This window comes from Xyrauchen texanus, chromosome 19, assembly GCF_025860055.1.
Source record: "Xyrauchen texanus isolate HMW12.3.18 chromosome 19, RBS_HiC_50CHRs, whole genome shotgun sequence".
Taxonomy (NCBI): Eukaryota; Metazoa; Chordata; class Actinopteri; order Cypriniformes; family Catostomidae; genus Xyrauchen; species Xyrauchen texanus.
In genome coordinates this window covers 35804354-35828964 of record NC_068294.1, presented here as the reverse complement: position 1 = coordinate 35828964, position 24611 = coordinate 35804354, and the positions used below count along the sequence as shown (strand labels likewise).

The following is a 24611-nucleotide window of genomic DNA, read 5'->3' as shown; positions in this document are numbered from 1 at the left end:
TGTATGATACAGCTGCAAATAAGTATTTGAACACCTGAGAAAATCAATGTTAATATTTGGTACAGTAGCCTTTGTTTGCAATTAAGCGTTTCCTGTAGTTTTTCACCAGGTTTGCATACACTGCAGGAGGGATTTTGGCCCACTCCTCCACACAGATCTTCTCTAGATCAGTCAGGTTTCTGGGCTGTCAGCTGAGAAACACGGAGTTTGAGCTCCCTCCAAAGATTCTCTATTGGGTTTAGGTCTGGAGACTGGCTAGGCCACGCCAGAACCTTGATATGCTTCTTACAGAGCCACTCCTTGGTTATCCTGGCTGTGTGCTTGGGTCATTGTCATGTTGGAAGACCCAGCCTCGACCCATCTTCAATGCTCTAACTGAGGGAAGGAGGTTGTTCCCCAAAATCTTGCAATACATGGCCCCGGTCATCCTCTCCTTAATACAGTGCAGTCAGCCCTGTCCCATGTGCAGAAAAACACCCCCAAAGCATGATGCTACCACCCCCATGCTTCACAGTAGGGATGGTGTTCTTGGGATGGTACTCATCATTCTTCTTCCTCCAAACACGGTTAGTGGAATTATGACCAAAAAGTTCTATTTTGGTCTCATCTGACCACATGACTTTCTCCCATGACTCCTCTGGATCATCCAAATGGTCATTGGCAAACTTAAGACGGGCCTTGACATGTGCTGGTTTAAGCAGGGGAACCTTCCGTGCCATGCATGATTTCAAACCATGGCGTCTTAGTGTATTACCAACAGTAACCTTGGAAGCGGTGGTCCCAGCTCTTTTCAGGTCATTGACCAGCTCCTCCCGTGTAGTTCTGGGCTGATTTCTCACCTTTCTAAGGATCATTGAGACCCCACGAGGTGAGATCTTGCATGGAGCCCCAGTCCGAGGGAGATTGACAGTCATGTTTAGCTTCTTCCATTTTCTAATGATTGCTCCAACAGTGGACCTTTTTTCACCAAGCTGCTTGGCAATTTCCCGTAGCCCTTTCCAGCCTTGTGGAGGTGTACAATTTTGTCTCTAGTGTCTTTGGACAGCTCTTTGGTCTTGGCCATGTTAGTAGTTGGATTCTTACTGATTGTATGGGGTGGACAGGTGTCTTTATGCAGCTAAAGACCTCAAACAGGTGCATCTAATTTAGGATAATAAATGGAGTGGAGGTGGACATTTTAAAGGCAGACTAACAGGTCTTTGAGGGTCAGAATTCTAGCTGATAGACAGGTGTTCAAATACTTATTTGCAGCTGTATCATACAAATAAATAGTTAAAAAATCATACATTGTGATTTCTGGATTTTTTTTTTAGATTATGTCTCTCACAGTGGACATGCACCTACGATGACAATTTCAGACCCCTCCATGATTTCTAAGTGGGAGAACTTGCAAAATAGCAGGGTGTTCAAATACTTATTTTCCTCACTCTATATATATATATATATATATATATATATATATATATATAATAGATATTTAGGTTGGCTTGGTTCCAACAACAACAGTGTAAATGCAAAATGACCAAGACTAAAGTTTACCAAAAGACAGATATTTTAAGTCATTTGCAACTTTTTGATATTTAAAATATTATATTTCATGTAATTCATAATCATAACTTTTAAAACCTTAAAAAGAAAATAATTTAAAAGTTAAAATATGAATAAATGACAAATGCACAAAAAATTACCTATGACAAAAGCATGACAACTTGTACGACAATCAATCATTATGATCATCAAAGCCCTAAAACAGACAATTAATACTCATAAATAGCAATTATTTGTTTGACCATTAATAGTCAGCCAAATTTCACAATTCGCCACAGCTCTACCCCCTGGGAAAACAAAGGTTGCTGCTGGAAGAGGTGTTATTGAGGCCAGCAGGGAGTGCTCACTAACTGTGTGGGTCCTAACACCCCAGTCTAGTAACAGGGACACTATAATGTAAAAAGGCACCATCTCCCAAATGAGTCATTAAACTGAGGTCCTGACTCTCTCTGGTCATTAAAAATCCCAGGGAACTTCTCGTAAAAAAAAAAAAAAAAGAGTATGGGTGTAACCCCAGCATCCGGGCCAAATTCCCCTGTTGACCCTTATCAATCATGGCCTCCTATTAATCCCCATTAATGAATTGCTCCATCACTTTACCATCTCCTCCCAACCCATAGCTGGTGTGTGGTGCACGTACTGGCATACCATGACTGACGCACTATGGCTGCTGTGGGACCATCCAGGTGGATGCTGCACACTAGTGGTTGTTGAGGAGAACCCCTTGTTCACTATGTGAAGTGATATAAGTATAACGTTTATTCGTCAATTAATTTTAGAGCTTAAGAATTGTATTTAAATTACTATGTCACAGACAGTCCTATACTATATTACTGTGATAATTGGAAGGAAATAAAGTAACAAATGAAAACGTCAATTTCGCCAAAAAGACCACAGCCGTTTTGGCTAACCTGTTGAATGTGGAAACAAAATATATCAATGTTTTGATTTTGATTCTATTTTTATGAAACATGGAATTGTTTAGAGATGTTTGCCAACACTAACGAATGACCTGTAAGCTTAAAAAAAATTAAAAAAATCCAATGACAATTTGCAGATGTTTAGCAGTAATGTCCATCTGCAAAGAAATCAGCAGGCACAGATCGATAATGAACACCTGTGGTTTTCTGACCTGTAATGGCTCTGCGCACCTCCCTCGCTGCCTCTTCTCTAGCCTCAATGGAGGCCTGTTCACTGTACCAGGATGTGTGTGGGGTACAGATAAGATTTGGGGCATCCTTCAAAGGGCCCTGAGAGAAACTGATGCAGAAGCAAATAATGTTATCTGTCGCAGTAATGGCTATGGGTTCTTTCATAGACCAGTTACTGAATGTGGATTATAAAATTGCTTAATCTTCTCACTTTGATGTTCAGTTACACCAAGCAACGCAATTCAGAGGATTTAGGCTGCACCAAAGTCCAAAACATGTCATATTAAAAGTAAAGAGCAAACATTGTTTCTCTTACCTGAAGGGCTCTGTCTCATGGACGTCCAGGGCTGCTCCCCGTATTCTTCCCTCTTTTAGAGCCTGGGCCAGAGCTTTCTCATCCACCAGCCCTCCACGCGCAGTGTTCACTAGGAAAGCGCCCTGACGCATCTGCAACACACATTAAACAGTATTAAAAGTGGAAAACTATCTGCTTCAGATTTTGCACAAAAAATTCCAAACTTGGTTTGAAAAGAACCAAAGTTCCCAAAGAATTGACACATTGTACTATTTGGCTCTAAATTTAGCTTGCGTCAATAGAAAAACGAGTGTGGCAAGCTGTTAACCACTGAAGCTATGTAATGACGCCTTTTGCTTCACTTCTTGACTCTTCTTTTGTTCCGCTTTGTTCCTGACACAGAAAGAAACTTGCGACCGTTTGCGGCAGATGCATTGGAATATTATAATAAACCTTTGGCATTTATCTTGGGAATGATTGTGTAACAGTCAAACACATGGCGTCACCAGTTCACATCCACAAATTAGGCCAGATTGCTTTCATTCCAACTGTGAGCCATACTGCAGTCAATTTGAAATGTACTGCCACGGAAAGGGAAACTGCAGTACCAACGCATAAAACATTTTGTTATGACTGAAATCAGGTCTTTTAGACTATGACAGGGCTATTCATTTGGTGGGTCACCAATAATTTTTATCTGACCCTCTGTCTAATTTGGATTAAAAAAAAAAATCATCTTGCAGTCCGATTATCAGAACATTGCGCAAAACTCAGGAGTGTTCAACAGCATACAAAAGCGTACAGATCTGGACCGGAGTGCGCGTTTACCCTTTTCTGCCGATAGGTCAGTCACACTGCTTTCCAATACATGAACAAAGACAATTTAGGTGAGCATACTTGATCGCCACTAATTTATTCAAATGTATTTATGCAAATTTCTTAGCTGCAAATCTGAAAGATTTCGGTCAAATCTACAGATGTAAAAATATCTCACAACAGTTGTTATAGAAGTGATGTCACTCAAATGCACAATCTTATTAAACGAAAAAGAAATCAATGACGACAAGCAAACCTTCAAAGAAAATGCAAAGAAAAGTTTGTAATAGTTAAATAGGCTTATTAAAAAAGCTTTTTTAACAAGACTTTTTATTAAAGTATAGGCTAACAAAATATTCCCTATATTAAAATAGATAGCCCTATAAACAAATGAAGCTTAGTGTCAAACTGATATCCCATAGGTGCAATAAAACTTAATGTGACATGTTATTGATTCATGGTCATCATTTCATATAATTATTATTCCACATTTTATTTTTGCATTTAAATTGTGGTATCTTAATATTGTATAAAGAATTATTATATTTATAAATTCCTTCCCTGCCTTTTCATTTAGTTGGATGATTGTATTAATAGTTTATTTTTCACTTGATGCTTGAACTTGAAAGAGGGTAACATGCTCTCTCATGAGGGTAAGAGATGAAAGGAAGCGGAGAAAGAGCGCATGTTTCTGGACTTTTTATGGGTGCTACTATTGGTAATGCCGTTTAATCAGGAGATATTTAATAAAGATGTTTAAATTACCCCACATCTTGTAACTCGTGTTATTATTGAAATGCCTATGCCCGGCGGAGACGGAGCTGCCGCCGCCATGAATGATAATAAGGACTGTTTCACTGTTCGCGTTGTTTTCCATTTGCCTTGTAGCTTGTGAAACGCTACATTAACAGTACACAAGCATTTCATATTTGCCATACCTTTCCCACTACATCGTTCTAAACTGCTGAATCAATTTTGTTGTCTTAAAACACTATGCCAGTATCCCAGCACTCTGTGATTCCATGACAGTGCTGCTCAAGTCTTAAAGGAGCCGTACAATTTTGCGACAAGAACAATCAGTTTAAACAATCAGCTAAATAACAGATAATGGCCAAAAACGAGCATTGTCCTATCGATCGGAGCATCCCTGGTGCTACCGTGAAGAACCACTGAACCTGCATATATCCTGTCTTTGTTTGGTTCTATATACAGATGTGTATCAGTGTTCTCAATCCCGAATATCATCAAATCTCTTTGTTTACCAATGATTATCTGCACAAATATCTGGCTCCTGCAGTGGTTCCTGTTTGCAAATGCACAATATTAACAAGATGGGGGGGGGAAAGAATAGACATTCTTGTTTTTTCAGTTTTAAATGACAATTATTATATTACATGGCTATAGTTTTGTGGTTTGATACTGTCAAAGATATATGCTTTTGAAATCTAAATGTTCCTCGTACTTTTCATAGTTTGTAAACATATGTCAAAAAATTATAATTATGTTTTTATTTTCAAAGTGGATCCAAACCCATTTGTTGGTTAAGGTTATGAAGTCATGTTTTTACTTCAGCAAGATCTTAATGAGGAACCTATGGCCTTAATGGCCTTTAATTTTGCTTTTCATGTTAACATGTTACTTATAATGAAATGCTAAATATTCTGTCCCTGTTAAGTTTTAATTTGGATAATCTTGCCCCCACAAGTAACTGAAGAGCCCTGGACTATGATCAGTCAAATATGGGTTTGGGTCACTATGCTTTGATTCATGTATATATCTAGTCAGTGCATTACCATGTGTATATGCACAACACATCGTATTGAGTGGCGTTTCACAATAAGAAGTGTGTTGCTGGAAAGCTGTATTTTGTACCTGTTTAATGGTGAAGTCGTTGATGAGGTGATGGTTATGTTCATTCAGACTGCAGTGTAGCGACACACAGTCAGAGTGTATGAGCAGGTCCTGTAGTGTGGCCATGCGCTGGAGCCCTAGTGATCTCTCTACACCATCTGGCAGGTACGGATCATAGAAAATCACGCCAAACCCAAAGGCCTTTGCCCTCAGAGCAACTGCCTGGCCCACACGTCCTAAAGAACAGCCATTATCAGAAACCAGTCTTCAGATTAGTAATGTGTTAAAAATGGATCACTAAGTAAACTGAAGTCAGTATAAAAACTGGATTAGACAGATTCCTCAATCAAAAGACTATTTACTTTTTTAATGTCTTGGGACCAATTCAAACCAAAACAAGATTTAAAGATTAAATGCATCTCTATGAAATCCTTCACACCAAATTTGAATTTTCCACTTAAATTATCTGATTTATTCTCAAATTCAAAGTGAGGTTTGATGCAAAAAAAAAAAAAAAATCATTTAAGTATTTGAACTTTTTTGGTTGCAAATAATGGTGACAATTTGGATACAGAGCAGTTAGGTTTGGTGCTAGGTTTTTTTAATGAGTTGAATCAGACAAGCCATTATACTCACAAAACTGCCATAGTTGAGACCAAATTATGTGGCTAATTGTTACATAAAAGTTCAGCTCTCCATCATTTATACTTTAACCCAACTAAACGTCAAAATAAGGAGACACTGATGAATGCGCAATAAATATAAAGACAGCCTTATCAAAGTTTGCTGGCATGATTACTGAACGCATTTAAGCTTAATCTATCAAATTTTTAAAAGATGATTAATTAATCATTAACATCCCTACAATAAACACTAAAATCAAATACAACATAATAGCCATATAATAGCCAATAATCATCTTAAGGACTGATCAAGGACTCACCAAGCCCGATGATGCCGAGCGTCTCTCCTCGAATGCGGGCAGCACCTCCAGCCACCTCCCTGATCTGCTCCACGCTGGAGGCACGAGTGCCCTCACGTAGAGCCTGATGCATCCAGGTGACACGGCGGTACAGATTTAGAATTAAACACATGGCAGTGTCTGCCGTTTCCTCCACAGATGCCGCTGGCACATTACATACTGCAATACCTGTTCATGATCAAGATGAACAAATTTAAATGGTCAATTCTGAAACTCAACCCAAAAAAAAGAACATTTGACAATACACAACTGGACACAACTGGGTTAAACCTCACCCAGATCTGCTGCAGCTTTAATATCGACATTGTCAAATCCACTGCCAATCCTCACAATGACCCGAAGACCTTTGAATTTGTCCAGGTCGTCTCGTGAGAGCGTAATAGTGTGGTAGAGCAAAGCTCCAACAGCCTCATTTAGAACCTACAGTAGCACAAACGGTCAAATTAAAAACTTGAAAAAACTATTGTATTAGAGGTAGGCAGAGACATTTGTATAGAGACAATACCTTCTCATGAATTTCCTGGGTGGACTGGGCATCACAGAAGGCCACAGTGGCCACGTCCTTCAGTATGGGCATCTCCACTGTGCAGTCCCGCCCATCCAGCAGTGCCACAAGAGGACGAGGGTGCATGGGCCCATTGAGGATGGGTGGTCGAATGCCTGCATGATACATGCATCACTTAAGTGGGCATTAAGTCATTGCTAAATGCTAAATTTACATTAATGATTTACTTGGGCAACAAAAGACAAAAGTGGATTTAACACTGAAAAAATCCACTTAGAATTTGCAAAAAAAAAAAAATATAATATTGAGCAAAAAAGAAAGACCCTTTAACAGCCATGTTTACATGGACCAGCACAAACAACAGTGTTAGAAATATAGAAATAGAACAAATATAACCAATTAAAACTTCAGTGATTCAGTTAAAAGCTATACAGATTACCAAATAAAATCAGTGATGACAGGTCTCCCAGTAATGTATTGGTGTTATGGGGGACAATCTTTTCTAAAAAGATTAGCATTTTAAAACCATTTATAGACGCACTGCGCTGACACTACAGGCCCTGATATACTTCATACGAAATCAAAGAACAAATGGGCGAGACATAATTTAGAACAAAATCTGGCCAAAAAGAAGGTGTCCAAGGATGTATCAGTGGTTTGTAATCACCTCGCCGGGGCAAATCTTCAGGAAAACGTCTTACTCTGTGTACTCAGAATGTAAAGACAAATTAAATATTATCTACTGCATATATATTACTTTCAATCATCGGGAGGTTGAAACAACTTTTACTGACCTCATGCATTTTCTACTCATAGACTGAGACAAAGTCATTGATAACGCATTTTAATGTCACATTAGTTAAGGCTTTACATGTAATTTTGAGCGTTGTCATTTAAATATAATTCTAAATGCCTCCCACAGTGATATGCCAGGTGCCTGAATGTTCACAAACAGTATACAGTTGCTAGGCTGTTTCGACATTCTTTTTAACACAGAACAAAGAATAACTTCTCCGAAAGTAAATCAGGGCCTTAATGTAAAACGGCACCAAAACCCATCACAAAATGCCACCAAAATTGCAATAGGCAACAAACATTTGTAGTCCAATCACCAGTGTTCCATCCCTTTTAATAAACAGCAGCCATATAGGCCATCTTCTGCTACCAAGATGAAAATTACTTCAAGGTTCATTACTTCAGGTTAGGTGCAGTGTATCATCGGTTCACTGGCTTGTTGGGAATGGCAGTTTTCTCTAGCAATGTTGGCCCAAAATTAAGCTACATTAAACAACTACATCCAGTAACCATAGCCATCTCAATTTATGATCCTTTCAAGAGTATTAAAGTTCTCTCAATTTTCCAGTCAAAAAGATGATATGGGGATTTATAATTTCAACATGATGCCAAACAATCAATGCCAAACTACAACAAAGCGTACAAATATAACAACATAAATGTTCTGGCCTTGTTGTAGTGTGGTATTGAACCTGACAAATGAAAGTGTGAACAGGGGACAGGGGGAGGGAAGGAGAGGAGGAAAGGGGGCAGGGAGTCTTCACATGACTCATAATGACCTACATTCAGTAGACTGGAAGCTAAATTATCTTTGTTTCCTCCATCCAACTATTACCAACTACTTCAGGCGTAATACACATAATATAACCGGCTCTAAATATAACAAAGAAAAATCTAAGAAAAATACAACTATCACAAAACTTAAAACCAAATAGGTTGAAATGTTTCATAGAACTTTTAACAGGCAGGAAATTTATATAATATTCATTGTTATTATTGCATCAAATATCTTAATGGCTTCATTTAATCAGATATGCCGCAAGTCTGCAAATCAAAAATTGCCTGACACTTTAGTTGAGTAAGCTTGGGTAAGAAACATAGCAAATGATGTGTCAGGACTAGTCATTAGTGAGGTTGGATAATTAATTTATCTAGGTTTGTTTTTAGCTTTATATAAACGGGAATTTTAAAAGATACAATTAATTTAAAGATGCTCCTCAGAGTTGTGCTATTAAAAGTATTTTAGCCTATTCATTAGTTGCATACTGTCAGTTACCCTCCTGGAGGACTTCTTATACAGCAACCACATATCCTTAAGCAAAATGTCTGATCAACGTGAATTTAAAATAGCTTTTATTTGGCTAAATTTAATAGCAGAGAGGGGTGGGAGATGACCAGAGGGAGATGACAAGACAGTCTTACAGTGAAGATCTAGCATCATAACAGGGCAAAATGTAAAACGAAAAGGGATGGTCTTACTCACGAAAGCATTTAGCTTCCGAATTGCCGAACCATCCCACAAAGCAGCACTGAATTAACTGCATATACAGTACAGACACAAGCTTTATGTTGTCAGAGAGTCTTCAGTGCATTTTGGGAATTAATAAATAAATGAAATCAAGCTCTTAAAGTGTGTAAAAGAAGCATTTTAGTAGACACACGCACACGCACATACACACGCACATACACACGCACATACACAAATTATGCTTACAAAAGCTCCGGAAGAAGAACATGATGGTTGAGATAAAAGGATAGTATCAAGTAACAATTAGTAAGAAAAAACAAAACCTGTATACTTGTATCATGATAACTTGAAAGACAACCAAGTCAGCATCTTTATCATTAGAACATCAGAAATACTGGCCATTTTCTATAGGGCTCTTGACATCTTTTATTAGACATACAGAAATACCCAAATCCTTGGCAGGCTTCTAGTGTGTCCAACTCTGGGGCTGCACTTTCTTGAAGCTTGAACTTTTTTTGAAGTGCAGCCATAAAAGACATGTAATCAGAACGGTTTTTCCATTCATTTCTACTTGTTCTTGAACAAGCAATGTGACCTCTCTACCTTCTACCGCCTTTCGTTTGCCATAATTAAGTCAGTCTCTTTGACTGATCCTTTTCACTTTTAAATGGCGAGAAGCCTGCATCCTTGAGCCTGGCATCCAGTGCTTCCATGGCCTCATCTAGTTGAGACAGCTCTTCAGACTGGATACAGAGATTCTGGCCTTTCTCCCCATTTCAATTTATTCTGTCAGCTGAAGGCATATCAAGGGGGTGAAGAGATTTTCCCAGAGGCTTCCATGGATCACAACAGGTATGCTGAACTTGTATTTCCAGAGAAACAACTTTTAAATGGTGAAAACACATTAGTAGTTGCATCTCGTTCTGGCTCTGTCCTTTTGAGAAGCAGATCATGCTCTTCTATTGACAAGCCAAAAATGGTGTACAAAGCCTTCTTGCTTGTGAACTCAGTCTTCTGACATTGTCCTTTTTTAGATGAACCCCAATGATACAACTGGTCACTGATAACATCAGTCAAGATGTGTACTTAATGTAGCGATCACATTCCCCATTTTCGGTTTCTATGAAGTTTGTGGTTGAGGTAATCCTAGGTTTCAGATCCAAAACCTTTGGTTTTCCAGAAACAGTTTATAATTTTTAACATTTAAATACAATTACATTATTTTACAATTGCTTTAAATAAGTGTGGTTACAAATAAACATGGAACACTTGATTAATTCAGATCACATTGCAGTCATAAAATGTTGTAACATAAAAAAACATTTCATATTGTATTTTCAAGCTCTAACTGACTTTGGCTGCTAATAAAAATTAAAGGTGCAATATGTTAAAATAAAAAACAATTGACAATGTGTGAACGGCTTGAAAAGAAACTTAAATTAGCCCTTCCCGGTCTTCCTAGATTGCCTATTAAAGCCTGATTTTCATGCGAAGGGACCGGGTCGCTATTGCTGGGAAAATCCAAAGGATGTGACGTTTATGCATGCACCAGAGAGCCTTGCCTCATGCATCTGTTCCGCAACAGCGGCAACAGACAGTCTGCAACACTAGGTACCGTTATCTTAGAGATGGAATCCAGCAAACGTCTGGCTCCCAGCACAACACCGACTACTACACAAACTCTGAGTTAGCCAAAAAAATTTTAATGTATCTACTTAATCCCATCTGGTTAAGCGGGAACGTGATCGAGCGAAAACTAGAGTGAATATCAGCAGGGCATTTGATTACTGGAGGGACCGTAGTTCGGTTTTGGGGATCAAAACAGACCCTGAATTGCCATTCTTCTTATTGGACAGGTAAGCTTACATAACTGCAAATCATGTGAAATATAGTGTCATAAGTGTAATTTTAGCTAAACTACAATAACACATGAAATTAATGCTAGACAATGTTGAAGATAATGCAAAGAGACACATTAATTAGTGTAACGTAACTTGGTTATACAGAAAATATTTACATTCTATTATTATAAAACAATAGCGCATCGATATATCAAAATGACAGTTTTTATGGAATCACATCAATACTGAATTGTCGCAACATATTTATAAATGAAGAGTTTATTTTATAAACAGCTACTGTCATCATACAACAGATTTTGCTAACAGATATTGATAAAATTGGCTAGCTAGCTAACGCCGACATAATATACATTGTATAAATGCAGTCAATGTATCATGCAAAGAAAAGTGATTACTTCAAACTACAGTCTCGCATAATCAGACCTACAGTATATCCACACTTTGTTTTAGCCCTGTTCCAGCACTGGAGAGTCAAATATAATATACAGTCTCAAAGTTTGTAGTAAAACAATCATAACTGTGTAATTTTAATTACGCTACCTCATCTGTCATCATGATGTTGGTGAATCAAGTTCAGTCTCTTTGTACATTACGTAACTGTTTTGGTCAATGCTCGAGTCCCTATGGAGTGTGTGCACGAGCACGAGCACCAGTAAGCTGGCTGCGGTTCACTTAACGGCCACAGGTGTCATTAATAACATGGGTTTCTAAATCTTATATATTGAACCTTTAAGTTTCTCCTAGCCTTCATATAATTGTACTTCAGTCAAAAGCTGGCTGACGGCAACCTAAAAAAAAAAACTTTTGGGCTATACACTTGCATTTTCTATGAACCTCAAATCCAGCCATGCACATGAAAAGATTGGTGCTTATTTTGACTTCAGTATGAATTCTACAATACAGCCATTTTACAAAGTGGCAATATTTGGGTCTTGATCGATTAGAAAGACGTTCCCTAGGGTTGCAATTTGGCTCCAAAATCAAGCCGTTTTATAAATTTCTGAAAATGTCATTTTTACCCCATTCAGAAATGTGTTTTACAGTTTGGAATTCTGCTTTCAGGCACATTAATATTTCATCCCTGAAAACAAATGTCCATTGTGGAAGCTTTGATTAAGTTGGCATGGAATGACTCTCCTATCATCCATCCTGAGGTGCCAAGATCATAAAACTGGATCGCAAATCAAACAGGGTTACAAAGTGAACACCATGTCATTGATGGTAGGAAGTCATGGTAGGACAAGACAGTCAAAACAGTGGAAAAGAAAAAAAGCCATTACATTTCAAAATGGAAATCCAGTTTCTCACACAATCATGTGACAACTGCCAAACGTATTGAAAAACTGGGTACGAAATTTAGCTTTATCTCATTATCACATTTGTCTAAGAATAGCTGAGGTAAACGGGTGTTAAGCCGTTTATCCAATAATTCATATTTCTAATAACGATGTTTGTGTGAGAACAAAATCTACTATGATGATCCGAAAAGCCATGATAAATTCTATGATTTTAAGACCCGACCACCCCCCTCCATCCCTGACAGGTGTTGCTGCAGTGGCGGCTGATATGGGGGGTGGGGTAAGATGCCTCAATGATGTTCACTAACATGCACACTCATGCTATCAGACACACAAACAACTATTGATTAAGGAGTGTGCTATGATGAGGCCTTAGACAAATATTTGCCTTCTTTACCCTCCATATCATTGCTTCTTGGAAGTGTACACACAAAGACAGTGATAGATTTTGTTCCGGGTGCAGGAAAAAAAAAAAAAAAAAAAAAAAATTAGGCTCTAGTTCTATCCATCACAAAAGTGGGATATGGGAGTGTAAAATGGCTGAGTGGCAAAAATCAGTCCATGATGCTTTCGTAGGAACAATGCAAACACTTGCTCCTGAAGGGTTATCGCAAGAATGGCGCTGAGAGCACAGATGCCGTGTGTTGAGACCGCGCCAGAGTGCATGAGAAAAGACTGCAACACAAGCATGGCCATGCAAACAATGCCATTCATTCACCGCTCATTTCTCCTCCGTTTCACCCCCCTTGCAAACCTTCTCCCGCTTTCCCTCCCTCCGCATTTCACCCCACACATGGCATTAACACACACACACTTAAGGAGAGGGGGGAAGGGTGGGTGGGATGATAACAGCTGCACCACACCCTGCCTCCTGCTTGGCCAACACACACACACACACACACACACACACACACACACACAAAATCTCACCCTCTCAAGCAGCAAGGACACACTCTAGACTCACCAAAAAGGAACATAACGGCCGTTTTGGACACCACACCCATCTGCATTACTCCCACTGCATTTTACAAGCTTTACACACACACAAAACAGCAAATATGACACAGGTACATGTTCATCCAAACCTTGCATCATGATATCCACACGCCTGTCTTCTCTCCCCTCCTCTCCTTCTATCGGCCTCTTTCTCCACCCTTTACAATCAGTGTCAGGCTGTTTTTGCCTGGCAGATACCCATCTCCTATGTCATCCACACTCTGCCCCTCCCCTCACTGCACTGGTCCAATCAGAGGCCTGGGCTTTGAGCACCAGCCAACCAGCACAAACCTCCACAGCATTGACAAGGCAGTTAGGCAGTTGTTGTTTTTTAAAGGGACAGCGTCTTGTTCGACTTGAATCTACAATGACCCCACTTTTCGGAATAAGCCCCTCCTTTATCCATCTTTCATCCCCCACACTACCCATTGGACCTCAATTGCTCTTTCGCGGTAACTTGTAAAAATAAATATTACCATTTGTAGCAAAACTGAGTTTGTATCCTTGGAGAAACATTAGTAAGATTGTTTTGTATATTTTAGTAAATCAAATAAAAAATTTTATGTCAAATGGCCCGAGAAGAGGAGATTAAAAATACACTCAAAGGATGTTTACTAAACAAAGCAAAATGACTTGTGCTCAGGCAACTGGGGTAATCTTACCACTCACATCAGCAAGTAAAGCTGCCACTTACTAGGTCTATGTAAATTTCATAGTGGCACAAGACACTTATTTGATTAGCATTTACATGGATGTTGCAAGTAAAATACAAGTTAAGCTCAATTAACAGCATTTGTGGTATAATGTTGATTTCCACAACAAAAAAAAAAATTATTTGCTTACTTGTTCGTTGTTAATTTAACAAAAAGCTCAAATCATGTTTACAGTGAGGCATTGCAATAGAGTCCATGAGGGTCACTCCATAAACGCTACACTACATCTTATTTCAAAAGATTTAGCCACAAGATGTAAATAATTCCCATGTTAACATGATTTTAGTGTGATATAATCATATAATGCTCAGTTTTATTTAACACGTGGTTGAGAGCTCAGCCTTTCAAAGTATACTCCAATGTCCGCAAGTGAATACGAACTCATTCTACACATGTGCACTACGAATGCTTTATGACATACCCTTTTTGTTCAGTCATCGGCAGGTGCATGCACATGTGATGCGCACAGATGAGGACTGCCCGCATGTCGAGAAAATCGGAAGAAATTTGCGTCACACATACTGGGTGCATTCCTATCAGCAACGCAGGCAACAGAAGAATTCTTTGACCTTAACTAACTTTCTCTGTGCATCCAATAATCAAACTTTGTTGAGATTAATGACACCCTGCAATGGACAATGTGTATTTAGCATTTATGGACTGGACCCATTCACTTCCATTTTTACCGTATCCTCTTTTTTTTTTTTTTTTTTTACATGGGGTGAGTCAATTATTTTTGGTAAATCAACATTATACCACAAATGCAGTTAATTAGGCTTAACTTGTTTGAACCCAGAATATTCCTTTAAAATGCCACCATTAAGCAATAAGGCACAGAGGCTGAAAAAGGACTGAAGTAGTGGTGTACAGCCTTCTATATTGCTTTTATAAAACAATAAATTTCTTAAAACTCTTAATTTAAGCCATATTTTTCTTTGGTAAATTTAATATGCCCAACCTTGTACTAGAAGAAACAATATTTGTGCTGTTCTACAATATTAATAGAATTTTTGTAAAAAAGTACTTTGAGTCATAGCCGTTACTAGAGCTGGGAATATAGCGAACATTTTCCATATAATCTTGATGATTTTGCTAAGGTTATTTGCCCATTAAGTTTCATAAAGAGCATTAGAAGACTCATTTCACAATCCTTTCTAATGGTTCCATGGTAATATGTGATTAGTAAATTGCAAAAAGCATTCAATAATGTCAATTAAACATGATCTGTGCGCTTCTGAAAAAGCGGGTGACACGCTGTTCCGTTCCTCGCACGGGCTCATGGACTCGTGTTTTCTGCACTTTTAGAGCGGTTCACATAGTGAAAGTACTAAAGATTCAAGCATACAAGTTAATTAAACAAATCTACAAAACATGACAGCGCTTCACCAAATGCAGAACATTATAAACTGTCAAAGACACACTGACGCTGTACTTTCAATGTCAAAATAAAAGCTTTGTGAAGGTGAAGTAAATAAGACAGAAATATATTACTTTTGTATTAAAAAAAATCCAATATTCTGAACAATAATAATAATAATTTAGTATAATAATAAAGTTTACAGTGTCCCAAAGTAATAATTTATTATAATGCAATATTCAACTAGGTTACAAAAATAAAGTCAAGTTTTTTTGCACACCTCGTTCATTAAAAACATATTTTAATAAAAATATAAAAGGTAAATGTTTTTTATTAAGCTGCTATGCATCATTGCAAGTAACAAATATATGAAAAGTGCAAATAAAAAACATTTAATATATGCCCTTGTGTTCATTTAGAAAAACATGCCTTCATTATTTTTAAAATAGATTTGTATTAAATGCCTTTAAAATATTGAATCTACTTGACTACAATGGGTCTTTGGATGAGATGGTTCCTCTGATTAAAACAAGGAACACTTTAGAGCATTACAGAGCAAATACATAATTATCAACATATACATCAAATAACGTCAATAGGCTGAAAATTATCAAGATATAGTTTAGTCATATCCCCCTTTCCAAGCGGTTACTATAGAGCATAATTGCATTGTATGAGTGCTATACTGAACACTTACATCCAGGAACGGATCCATCCATTTTAAAACAAGAAACGAATACAGAAAATTCAGCTCTGGAAAAAAAATGAAGAGACCACTGAAAAATTATTCCTTTCTCTGGATTTACCATTTATAGGTATGTGTTTGAGAGTAAAATGAACATTTTTGTTTTATTCTATAAAGTACAGACAACATTTCTCCCAAATTCTCAATAAAATTATCATCATTTAGAGCATTTATTATCAGAAAATGACAACTGGTCAAAAAAAAAAAAAATCAATATTTGTTGGAATAACTTGAAAATTTTCAATCGCAGCTTTCATGCATCTAGAAATGTTCTCCACCAGTCTTTCACATTGCTGTTGGGTGACTTCATACCACTCCTGGCACAAAAATTCAAGCAGCCCGGTTTTGTTTGATGGTCAGGTAAATCAAGGTGTGGATGAAGGACCACCGGATCAAGACCCTGTCATGGGCAGCCCAATCTCCAGACCTGAACCCCATTGAAAACCTCTGGAATGTGATCAAGAGGAAGATGAATGGCCACAAGCCATCAAACAAAGCAGAGCTGCTTCAGGAGTGGCATGAAGTCACCCAATGGCAATGTGAAAGACTGGTAGAGAGCATGCCAAGATGTATGAAAGCTGTGATTGAAAATCAGCGTTATTCCACCAAATATTGATTTCTGAACACTTCCTACGTTAAAACATTAGTATTGTGTTGTTTAAAATGAATACGAACTTGTTTTCTTTACATTATTCAAGGTCTGAAAACACTGCATCTTTTTTAATATTTTGACCAGTTGTCATTTTCTGAAATAAATGCTCTAAATTACCATATTTTTATTTGGGAGAAATGTTGTCAGTACTTTATAGAATAAAACTCAAACACATACCTAGTAGTAGTAAACCCAGAGAAACTGAAAATTGTGCAGTGGTCTCAATTTTTTCCAGAGCAGCATTTTCTATTTGCCTTCATTTGGCTTCCGAATGTATTTTTCATTTTGGTCTTTTATATAAAAAGATTCATTCACACCTTTTGAATCATTTAATGATTCATTTTCACATTTAAAAGAATTGCTTAGCACAAATCACAAGACATGCTAACACAGGCCATAACCTAAAAATAAGAATATTAAATATAGTGAGAGCATCCTCAAATTGTTTTGTCAATTAAATGCAACCTCGAGATAGAAGTTCATGATGCAGAATTACATAAGGTGTTATTAGCAAATCTAACAATCATGCCTGTGTTGTGATGTAATGTTAAATAATACTGCTGTGCCATGTCAGTCATTTCTGGAAGAGGCATTTTTATACAGTGGAATGGATTTATTCCTCCCATTTCTCTGATTAAATATCACAGCTCTTTGTGAGATAGACAGATGGAGAAAATGTAGAGGAATTAAGCTGTAAAGTTCTTTCAGAAGCAATACAGTATGAAATTGAGCAACGCTTTAAACCACACATTGTCACTGGTTTTTAAAAACAGCGATGTGAGCGTTTGATCTCAGATCACTTATTAAGCTGCCCCTGCAGCAGACAGGAAGGTGAAAAGATAGAGAACAGAGGTCTAACTGTCTCAAAGCTCCTTTACCTGTCTTACCACAAACATGCCACACATTCAAGAAACAATCATAAAGCCCCATCCATCACTCTGAGTCAGACAGAGCCACACAATTTACTCTAGCATAAATAACTTTATTTCGCTATAAACAGTTGGATGGAAGCAAAATCGTATTCCGAAACTTTTGGATGGATTGACCAAGAGAAATTATCGATTGCATGAGAACTTTTGTAAATATGTAAACTTAATTTATTAAAAGTTATTTATAAATTTTTAATGTTTAGCAAACTGTTTTCAGGGGCATATTTAGGACAATTAGATACTAAAGGTCATCTACTTTAAGAATATTAAAAGATCAAGCAACAATATTCGTGTTTGAGTGCAATTAGACACTTTTTATTTAACATGCATAACATAAGGAAATTTAGGATGCTTTGTGGCTGAGAACAGATATTTATTATATGGGGAATCAGGGGATTTACCCTAAATTTCTTTATTTAAAAACAGAACAGCCATTTTAACCATAGAATGAACCAATTTGTCAACATGGTTTTGGATGGATGTAAATTAGGTAAATGTGTGTTGTAGCTATGGTTTCCTGTCAATAAAATTACTTTTCTCTGATCGTGTCACTGCGTCGCAACTCTACTCTCATTAAAGTAGGTGAGAAATTCGATAGCACAACCTTAAAAGGAATCAGTTTCCGAGGTAGAGAAAAAAATATTCTGAGCAATCTACACCCATCACTTATTGCGAGTTATGACATATATAAAAAAATAAAAATCACACATTTGAAATTTATAAGAGTTTTGAAAATATTTGATCAAAAATAATTAATTTCAGAGTAGCTTATTTATGCTGTTACAAGCTGCTTTTGATGCAATGAATAAATAATTATAACAAATAAAATTCATAACCAATTCATATTTATGTGTAATTAAACTAAACATATCTTTAAAAAAAAAAGAAAAGTGTGAGGGCGCCTGGGTAGCTCAGTGGTAAAGAGGCTGGCTACCACCCCTGGAGTTCGCTGGTTCGAATCCCAGGGCATGCTGAGTGATCCAGCCAGGTCTCCCAAGCCACCAAATTGGCCCGGTTGCTAGGGAGGGTAGAGTCACATGGGGTAACCTCCTCGTGATCACTATAATGTGGTTCGCTCTCAGAGGGGCGCGTGGTGAGTTGAGCACGGATGCCTCGGAGAATAGCGTGAAGCCTCCATACATACTATGTCTCAACAAGTCACGTGATAAGATGCACAGGTTGAAGTCTCAGACATAGAGGCAGCTGGTATTCGTCCTCCGCCAGATTGAGGCGAGTGGATGGAGTTTTACATCTAAAGCTACTTCTGCAACTAGATCTAGTTTTGATGCTCAGGTTAAAAGTTAAAATATAAATCCAAATCATAGCTATTAATACACATATATATATATATATATATATACACACACACACTTTGTTAAAAAAAATTTAGACAGGGATAATAAAGTGGTTGAAGCCACTGCACAATAAGGGAACGCGTGTTTAATAGCTGCGTTGGGTGTTTACAGTGTAAACCGCTTCATTACAATAAGAGTAATTCTGTTTTGCTTTTGAGCTGCTGTTATTTTGAAACCTTTGTTGCTGACTTTATCCAGCCAAACATCCACTTACATTAGCAATTTGTGGTTTAAGGCCAGCAAGCTTTTGGCTCTTTGTGGAATAGGGGCATAAGACAATGATTGGTTGTGACTCAGCTCACCCAGACCCACCCATGGCTACACCATGTGTGTCTAATAATTTAAGCAAATTGAAATCTGACTACCTTCAGTCGCAACAGAAATGCACATAATTTAGTCAACATGACACTGACCAAATTTACTTTAATAAACATTCCAGGTCTTATTATTCTCATTAGAGATCTCCTAATCGATCGGCCGACGATCAAAATCAGCCGATAATCGTCTTAAATCAGTGATCAGCCGATTATGCCTATATTTAGAGCCGATCTTTTTTGCAGCATGCAGGAAATCACACATCCACTGCTGTAATGAATGAGTGCTTTCTCAGCCCTTGAAGCATGACAGAATGGCCTATGGAGGGGGAGTTGTTGGCAATTCTAAGCATTCACCAATTTAAACTTTCAGACATGATGTAATTGAGATGAATATGCCGGTTTGTTTTTAAAAACGTGTAAGAATTACATGTGTATGAATATTAATTTGCCCATTTTCTAAAGTCATTACGGTAGTTATTCTGACTCATTGCACAGTGAACAGGAAGAGGATATAAGAGGCTGTTAACAGGTTTAAAAACAAATTAAACTGCAAATAAACTTGCAAATACATGATACATGAAGTGAGCTGTGACAATCAGACGATGTGTTGAGTGATAGAGACTGTTTGAGCAATCATGAGCGCTTTAGCTTTACTCTCTTTAACATGAGCACTCAGTGTCAATTAAAGACATGCACTCTTCAGGTGCTCTCACTATCTCATCAGTCACTCATTCCAATTTCCATCCATCCATCGTCAACCGCTTATCCTGTGTACAGGGTCGCGGGGGGCTGGAGCCTATCCCAGCTAACATTGGGCGAAAGGCGGGGGACACCCTGGACAGGTCGCCAGTCCATCGCAGGGCCACACATAGACAGACATACACTCACACTCACCTCATTCCAATTTAAATCAGATTAATGTTGGTCACAAAATCATTTATAATAAGTATAACTGTTTAACCTTCAATAATGACACCGCATCTTCATGCATTTGCTTAATAATTAGTGATTTGTAGAAGTTGATTTTATATGCGTTTTATAAAAATACTAGCTGCACCAAGTTAAATGCATTAAGCTGAAGACATCTTTTAGTTCCTTTGTTTACTTTGTTATTTTTGTAAACAAAAAAACAGTCCGCAGCTCTATTATCTAGGCAAATACAAGTATCGGATCGGGACTCTGAATCCGCAGACATTTCATATTTACATATCAGATCGGGAGCCAAAAAAGCTTATCGGGACATCCCTAATTCTCATCTGTGCACATTAATTCCAAAGAAAAAATATATATATTTGATGAATGTATAATAACTTGCTCTGCATCTGAAAAGACTTTTGTTCTCAGCTGAAGTCACCTAGCCACATAAGTTTTAACCAACATGTGCCAAATTAGTTTCAAAACAGGAATCATGCTCCATAACTGCAAATTCTAGGCATAGAGCGCCCACTTTTCAAAATCTAATCAGAATAAAAGAATTTTCCAGCCTGCATTTGTTTCCCATTGAATATGGTTTAACTCAAGAAATATTTCAGATTACAGAAGTAAAATGGTTTGAGAAAGTAATTTCACACTGACTAAAATAAGGGTCTGATTTTTTTGGTAGTTGAAGGTTTAGGTTATTGAAGTCAACAGCATCCATTCCATCCAACTAATAACGTTAAATAAGTCCTCACCTTCACAGATGCGGTCCAATCTCTGCCGCTTCACTTTGTGTTTGTCCATTAGAGCCATCGACTGGCAGTTCTTCAGTAAGACCAGCTAAGGCCACAACACAATGAGAGAGGGCACAGCACAGAATCAGGTCCAGAAACCACCCAAATCCTAAAAATACCTGTAATGATCAATTTTACAGGTTGAGTCAGAAATGTATGCTACAGGTTGTGTGACATGGCATGCATTTCACTGGGCATAAATATCTAACAAGTATTCAAGACCATATACAGTACATTTTGAAGCAATTGATACTTGTAGATGGTACTGGAAAACATTAAAGAAATGACTCGCCTGATGTCAAAGCCAATCAACTACTCTTCTGATGTCACGGTGCTTGACGACTGGAGGGGAAGGGGAACAAGTGTTAAAATAATAACAGATCATGTTAGCAAACAAAGAAACAATGTCAAAATCTAATATTTTGTTATGTAACATCTGTATTAAAATATATAGAAGTAATAATATATAAGAATTGTTCATAAGAAAACTCAGAGATTCATAACAAACTACTATCTATATTCTTCCCATGAATGCAGTACTTCTACTGCTTTACATTCAAGAACAGTAAACACACATCAAAGAAATATTAAAATAACTTTTAACACAAATAATTAGGCAGCTGGGGCATTTGGAAGTGACGTCACGGCCAGATCTTCACTATCAATTGATGAGCGCCTCAGAGAAACTTTACCGGACTGCCGTTTCAAACGCACAAATTTATTTAACATTTTAAAAGACAATTTCTGTGTCTGTTGACAGTTGAAATCTAAAAACGTAAAATAAACGAGTGGGCATTTAGTAGTAGTATGTTTTATTTAATGCCATGTCAGCGATCAAAGCTATTTTCATGGCAAGAATTCAATTACAAAAAACAAATATCATATAAATACAATAAAAACAAAACAAATATAAATAGCAAGTCATATTATACAATATTTTTTTTAAGATTAATATATGATAAGAAATCCAAAACCTTTTCAGGCACAATCTCATTAAATAAGTCCTTTAACGAGGTAACTTCATAAAAGAGCATTCTACTTGTGTTAAGACCAGGACAATCTAGTAAAATATGTTTGACAGATAAGGGAATATTACAAAACATACATAGGGTTGGGTCTTCACCTTTAAGCAAAAAGGCATGGGTCAGATAGTGGGCATTTAAATTTCAGAAACGTCGCTGTTTTGAGCGGTTTATATACACTCATTTCTTACAGTTATTCAGACATCCATCCCACCCCTGTTGCTCATAACACACAAGACCATCAGTTAAGAGTGTGTAGAGTACCTAAGGTCAAGCAAAACTACAGCAAATTATATATATATATATATATACACACACACACACACACACACACACACAACCTTTCAAAAGTTTAGGGTCACTTACTCATTCTTCACATTTTAGAATAATAGTAGTCATCACAACTATGGAATAATAGAAATATGGGAATTATGTCGTGACAAAAAAAATCAAAAATGAATCAAAACGGTGTTATATTTTAGCATCATTCAAAGTATTCTCCCTTTGCTTAGTATTTGCAGACATGTAATCTTGACATTTTTTCAACCAACTTCTTGAGGTATCACGTGGGATGCTTATTAAAAAGTATTGAAGGAGTTCCCATCTATATGCTGTAACAAATCAAAAGATTTTTAAGAACATGCGAAACATTTCAGGCGAGTGACCATAAACTTTTGAATGGTAGTGTGTGCGCATTATATATATATATATATATATATATATATAAACACACACACACAGTACTGTGCAAAAGTTTTAGGCACTTATCAAAAATGTTGCATAGTGTCTTCAAAAATAAGGACAAATGAAAACTATCATCACTTAATGTCATACACAGTCCAGTAAACATAAAAAAAGTTAAATCAATATTCAGTGTGACCACCTTTGTCTTTAAAACAGCCCAAATTCTTCTTGGTACGATTCACCTGGACACAGTTTTTCTTGGTTGTTGGCAGATAGGATGTTCCAAGCGTCTTGGAGAATTCACCACAGTTCTTCAATCTATTTAGGCTGTCTCAATTGCTTCTGTCTCTTCATGTAATCTCAGACTGACACAATGTTCAGTGGGGGCTCTGTGGGGGCCATGACATCTGTTGCAGGGCTCCCTGTTCTTCTAATCTAATCTATTAGCAAAAAGTAATGTTTGCAAGTCTTAACATTTATATTTCCTATTGACACACTAAAGATATAAATAACCACCTTAAGACAAATGCTTTTGTGAAACATCTAATGTGCCTAAGACTTATGCGCCGTACTGTATATGAAGTAAAAACATTAATAAATGTTCTGAGGCGTCGTTCTTCGCTCGTCATAATGGGAGCGTTCGCGAGACTCCAAAACTGCGCGGTCAGTGAGCTCGCGGCTTCAAAACATTCACGTGAAACGGTATAACGTGCCGTTTCCTTGGTTATAACAGGGACGTTTTAGTTGTGTCGCGTCGACGGGGTGCAAGAACTTCAGTTTTAGCGCAGCGCTAGCTAATTAGCACATGCAGCAGGACACAATGCAACTGCCTACTCAATTACCACTAAAACTAGTTTGGAAAACACCTAAAGAAAATCCTGGATATATCCGAAGCAATAATTCGTAATTAATGATCGCTTTTATAGAGCAGTTAGTCTCTGGGGGTGTTGTTCCAATGAGTGTTAATGTACTCGGTGAGAAAGGCGCTTTGACTGTGGTTGCTAACTAAGCTACCAAACATTACAAACACACATACACACACACACAGTGTGAGAGACTAACAGTCATCACAACACACTGCAGCCTCACAGCACACAATATCGAGAGTCTGATGCGAGTTATGCTTCAAACACAGCCCAAAAAGCGCAATGCAGCCCCACTCACCCGAGAATAGAGCCTGATGTACGGGTCAGTTCGGTCACGGTAGATGAATCAACTCTTCCCCGCTATCACTCGCCATGAAATCTGCACAGAAAAGGAAGTCGAGGCCGCACAGACAACGTGTTGTGGAAAGAGCGAGTATTCAAGGCCAGAGACATGAGCGCTGAACAGAAGAGCGCCTCTTAAAGGTCAGTCTGTGATACTTTAGTCTCTCTAGGGACGAACATGAACATGCTTGAACATGAACCATTGGTCTGACCTCTGAGATATTCATTTTTTGTCTTACATCAGGTGTATTAGTTTAAATACAGATACAATGTTAGTGTGCATGCATCATTCTGGTGGATGTAATAATAGGTTGTATTCCCCTTAGCTAAGATTAAAGTTACATAACTAA

General features: G+C 37.6%; 1 protein-coding gene across 3 annotated transcripts in view; it reads right to left on the bottom strand.

Moving 5' to 3' along the window:
- Positions 1 to 24326, bottom strand: part of LOC127660100 (C-terminal-binding protein 1-like) — a 30100-nt gene extending 5774 nt beyond the window's left edge. Inside the window, exons 1-9 of one of the 3 annotated variants that reach the window (XM_052150174.1) lie at positions 24218 to 24326; positions 21640 to 21689; positions 21309 to 21466; positions 7149 to 7303; positions 6919 to 7063; positions 6605 to 6811; positions 5683 to 5897; positions 3016 to 3146; positions 2681 to 2808 (exon numbers count right to left, since the gene is read on the bottom strand). In XM_052150174.1, coding sequence (XP_052006134.1) covers positions 2681 to 2808; positions 3016 to 3146; positions 5683 to 5897; positions 6605 to 6811; positions 6919 to 7063; positions 7149 to 7303; positions 21309 to 21366 — 1039 coding nt within the window. In that variant the 5' untranslated portion in view covers positions 21367 to 21466; positions 21640 to 21689; positions 24218 to 24326. Of the gene's footprint in view, positions 1 to 2680; positions 2809 to 3015; positions 3147 to 5682; positions 5898 to 6604; positions 6812 to 6918; positions 7064 to 7148; positions 7304 to 13656; positions 13775 to 21308; positions 21467 to 21639; positions 21690 to 24217 lie in introns of those variants that run through there. The other 2 variants (XM_052150175.1, XM_052150176.1) reach the window with 2 other exon arrangements.
- Between the last annotated feature and the right edge of the window lie 285 nt (positions 24327 to 24611).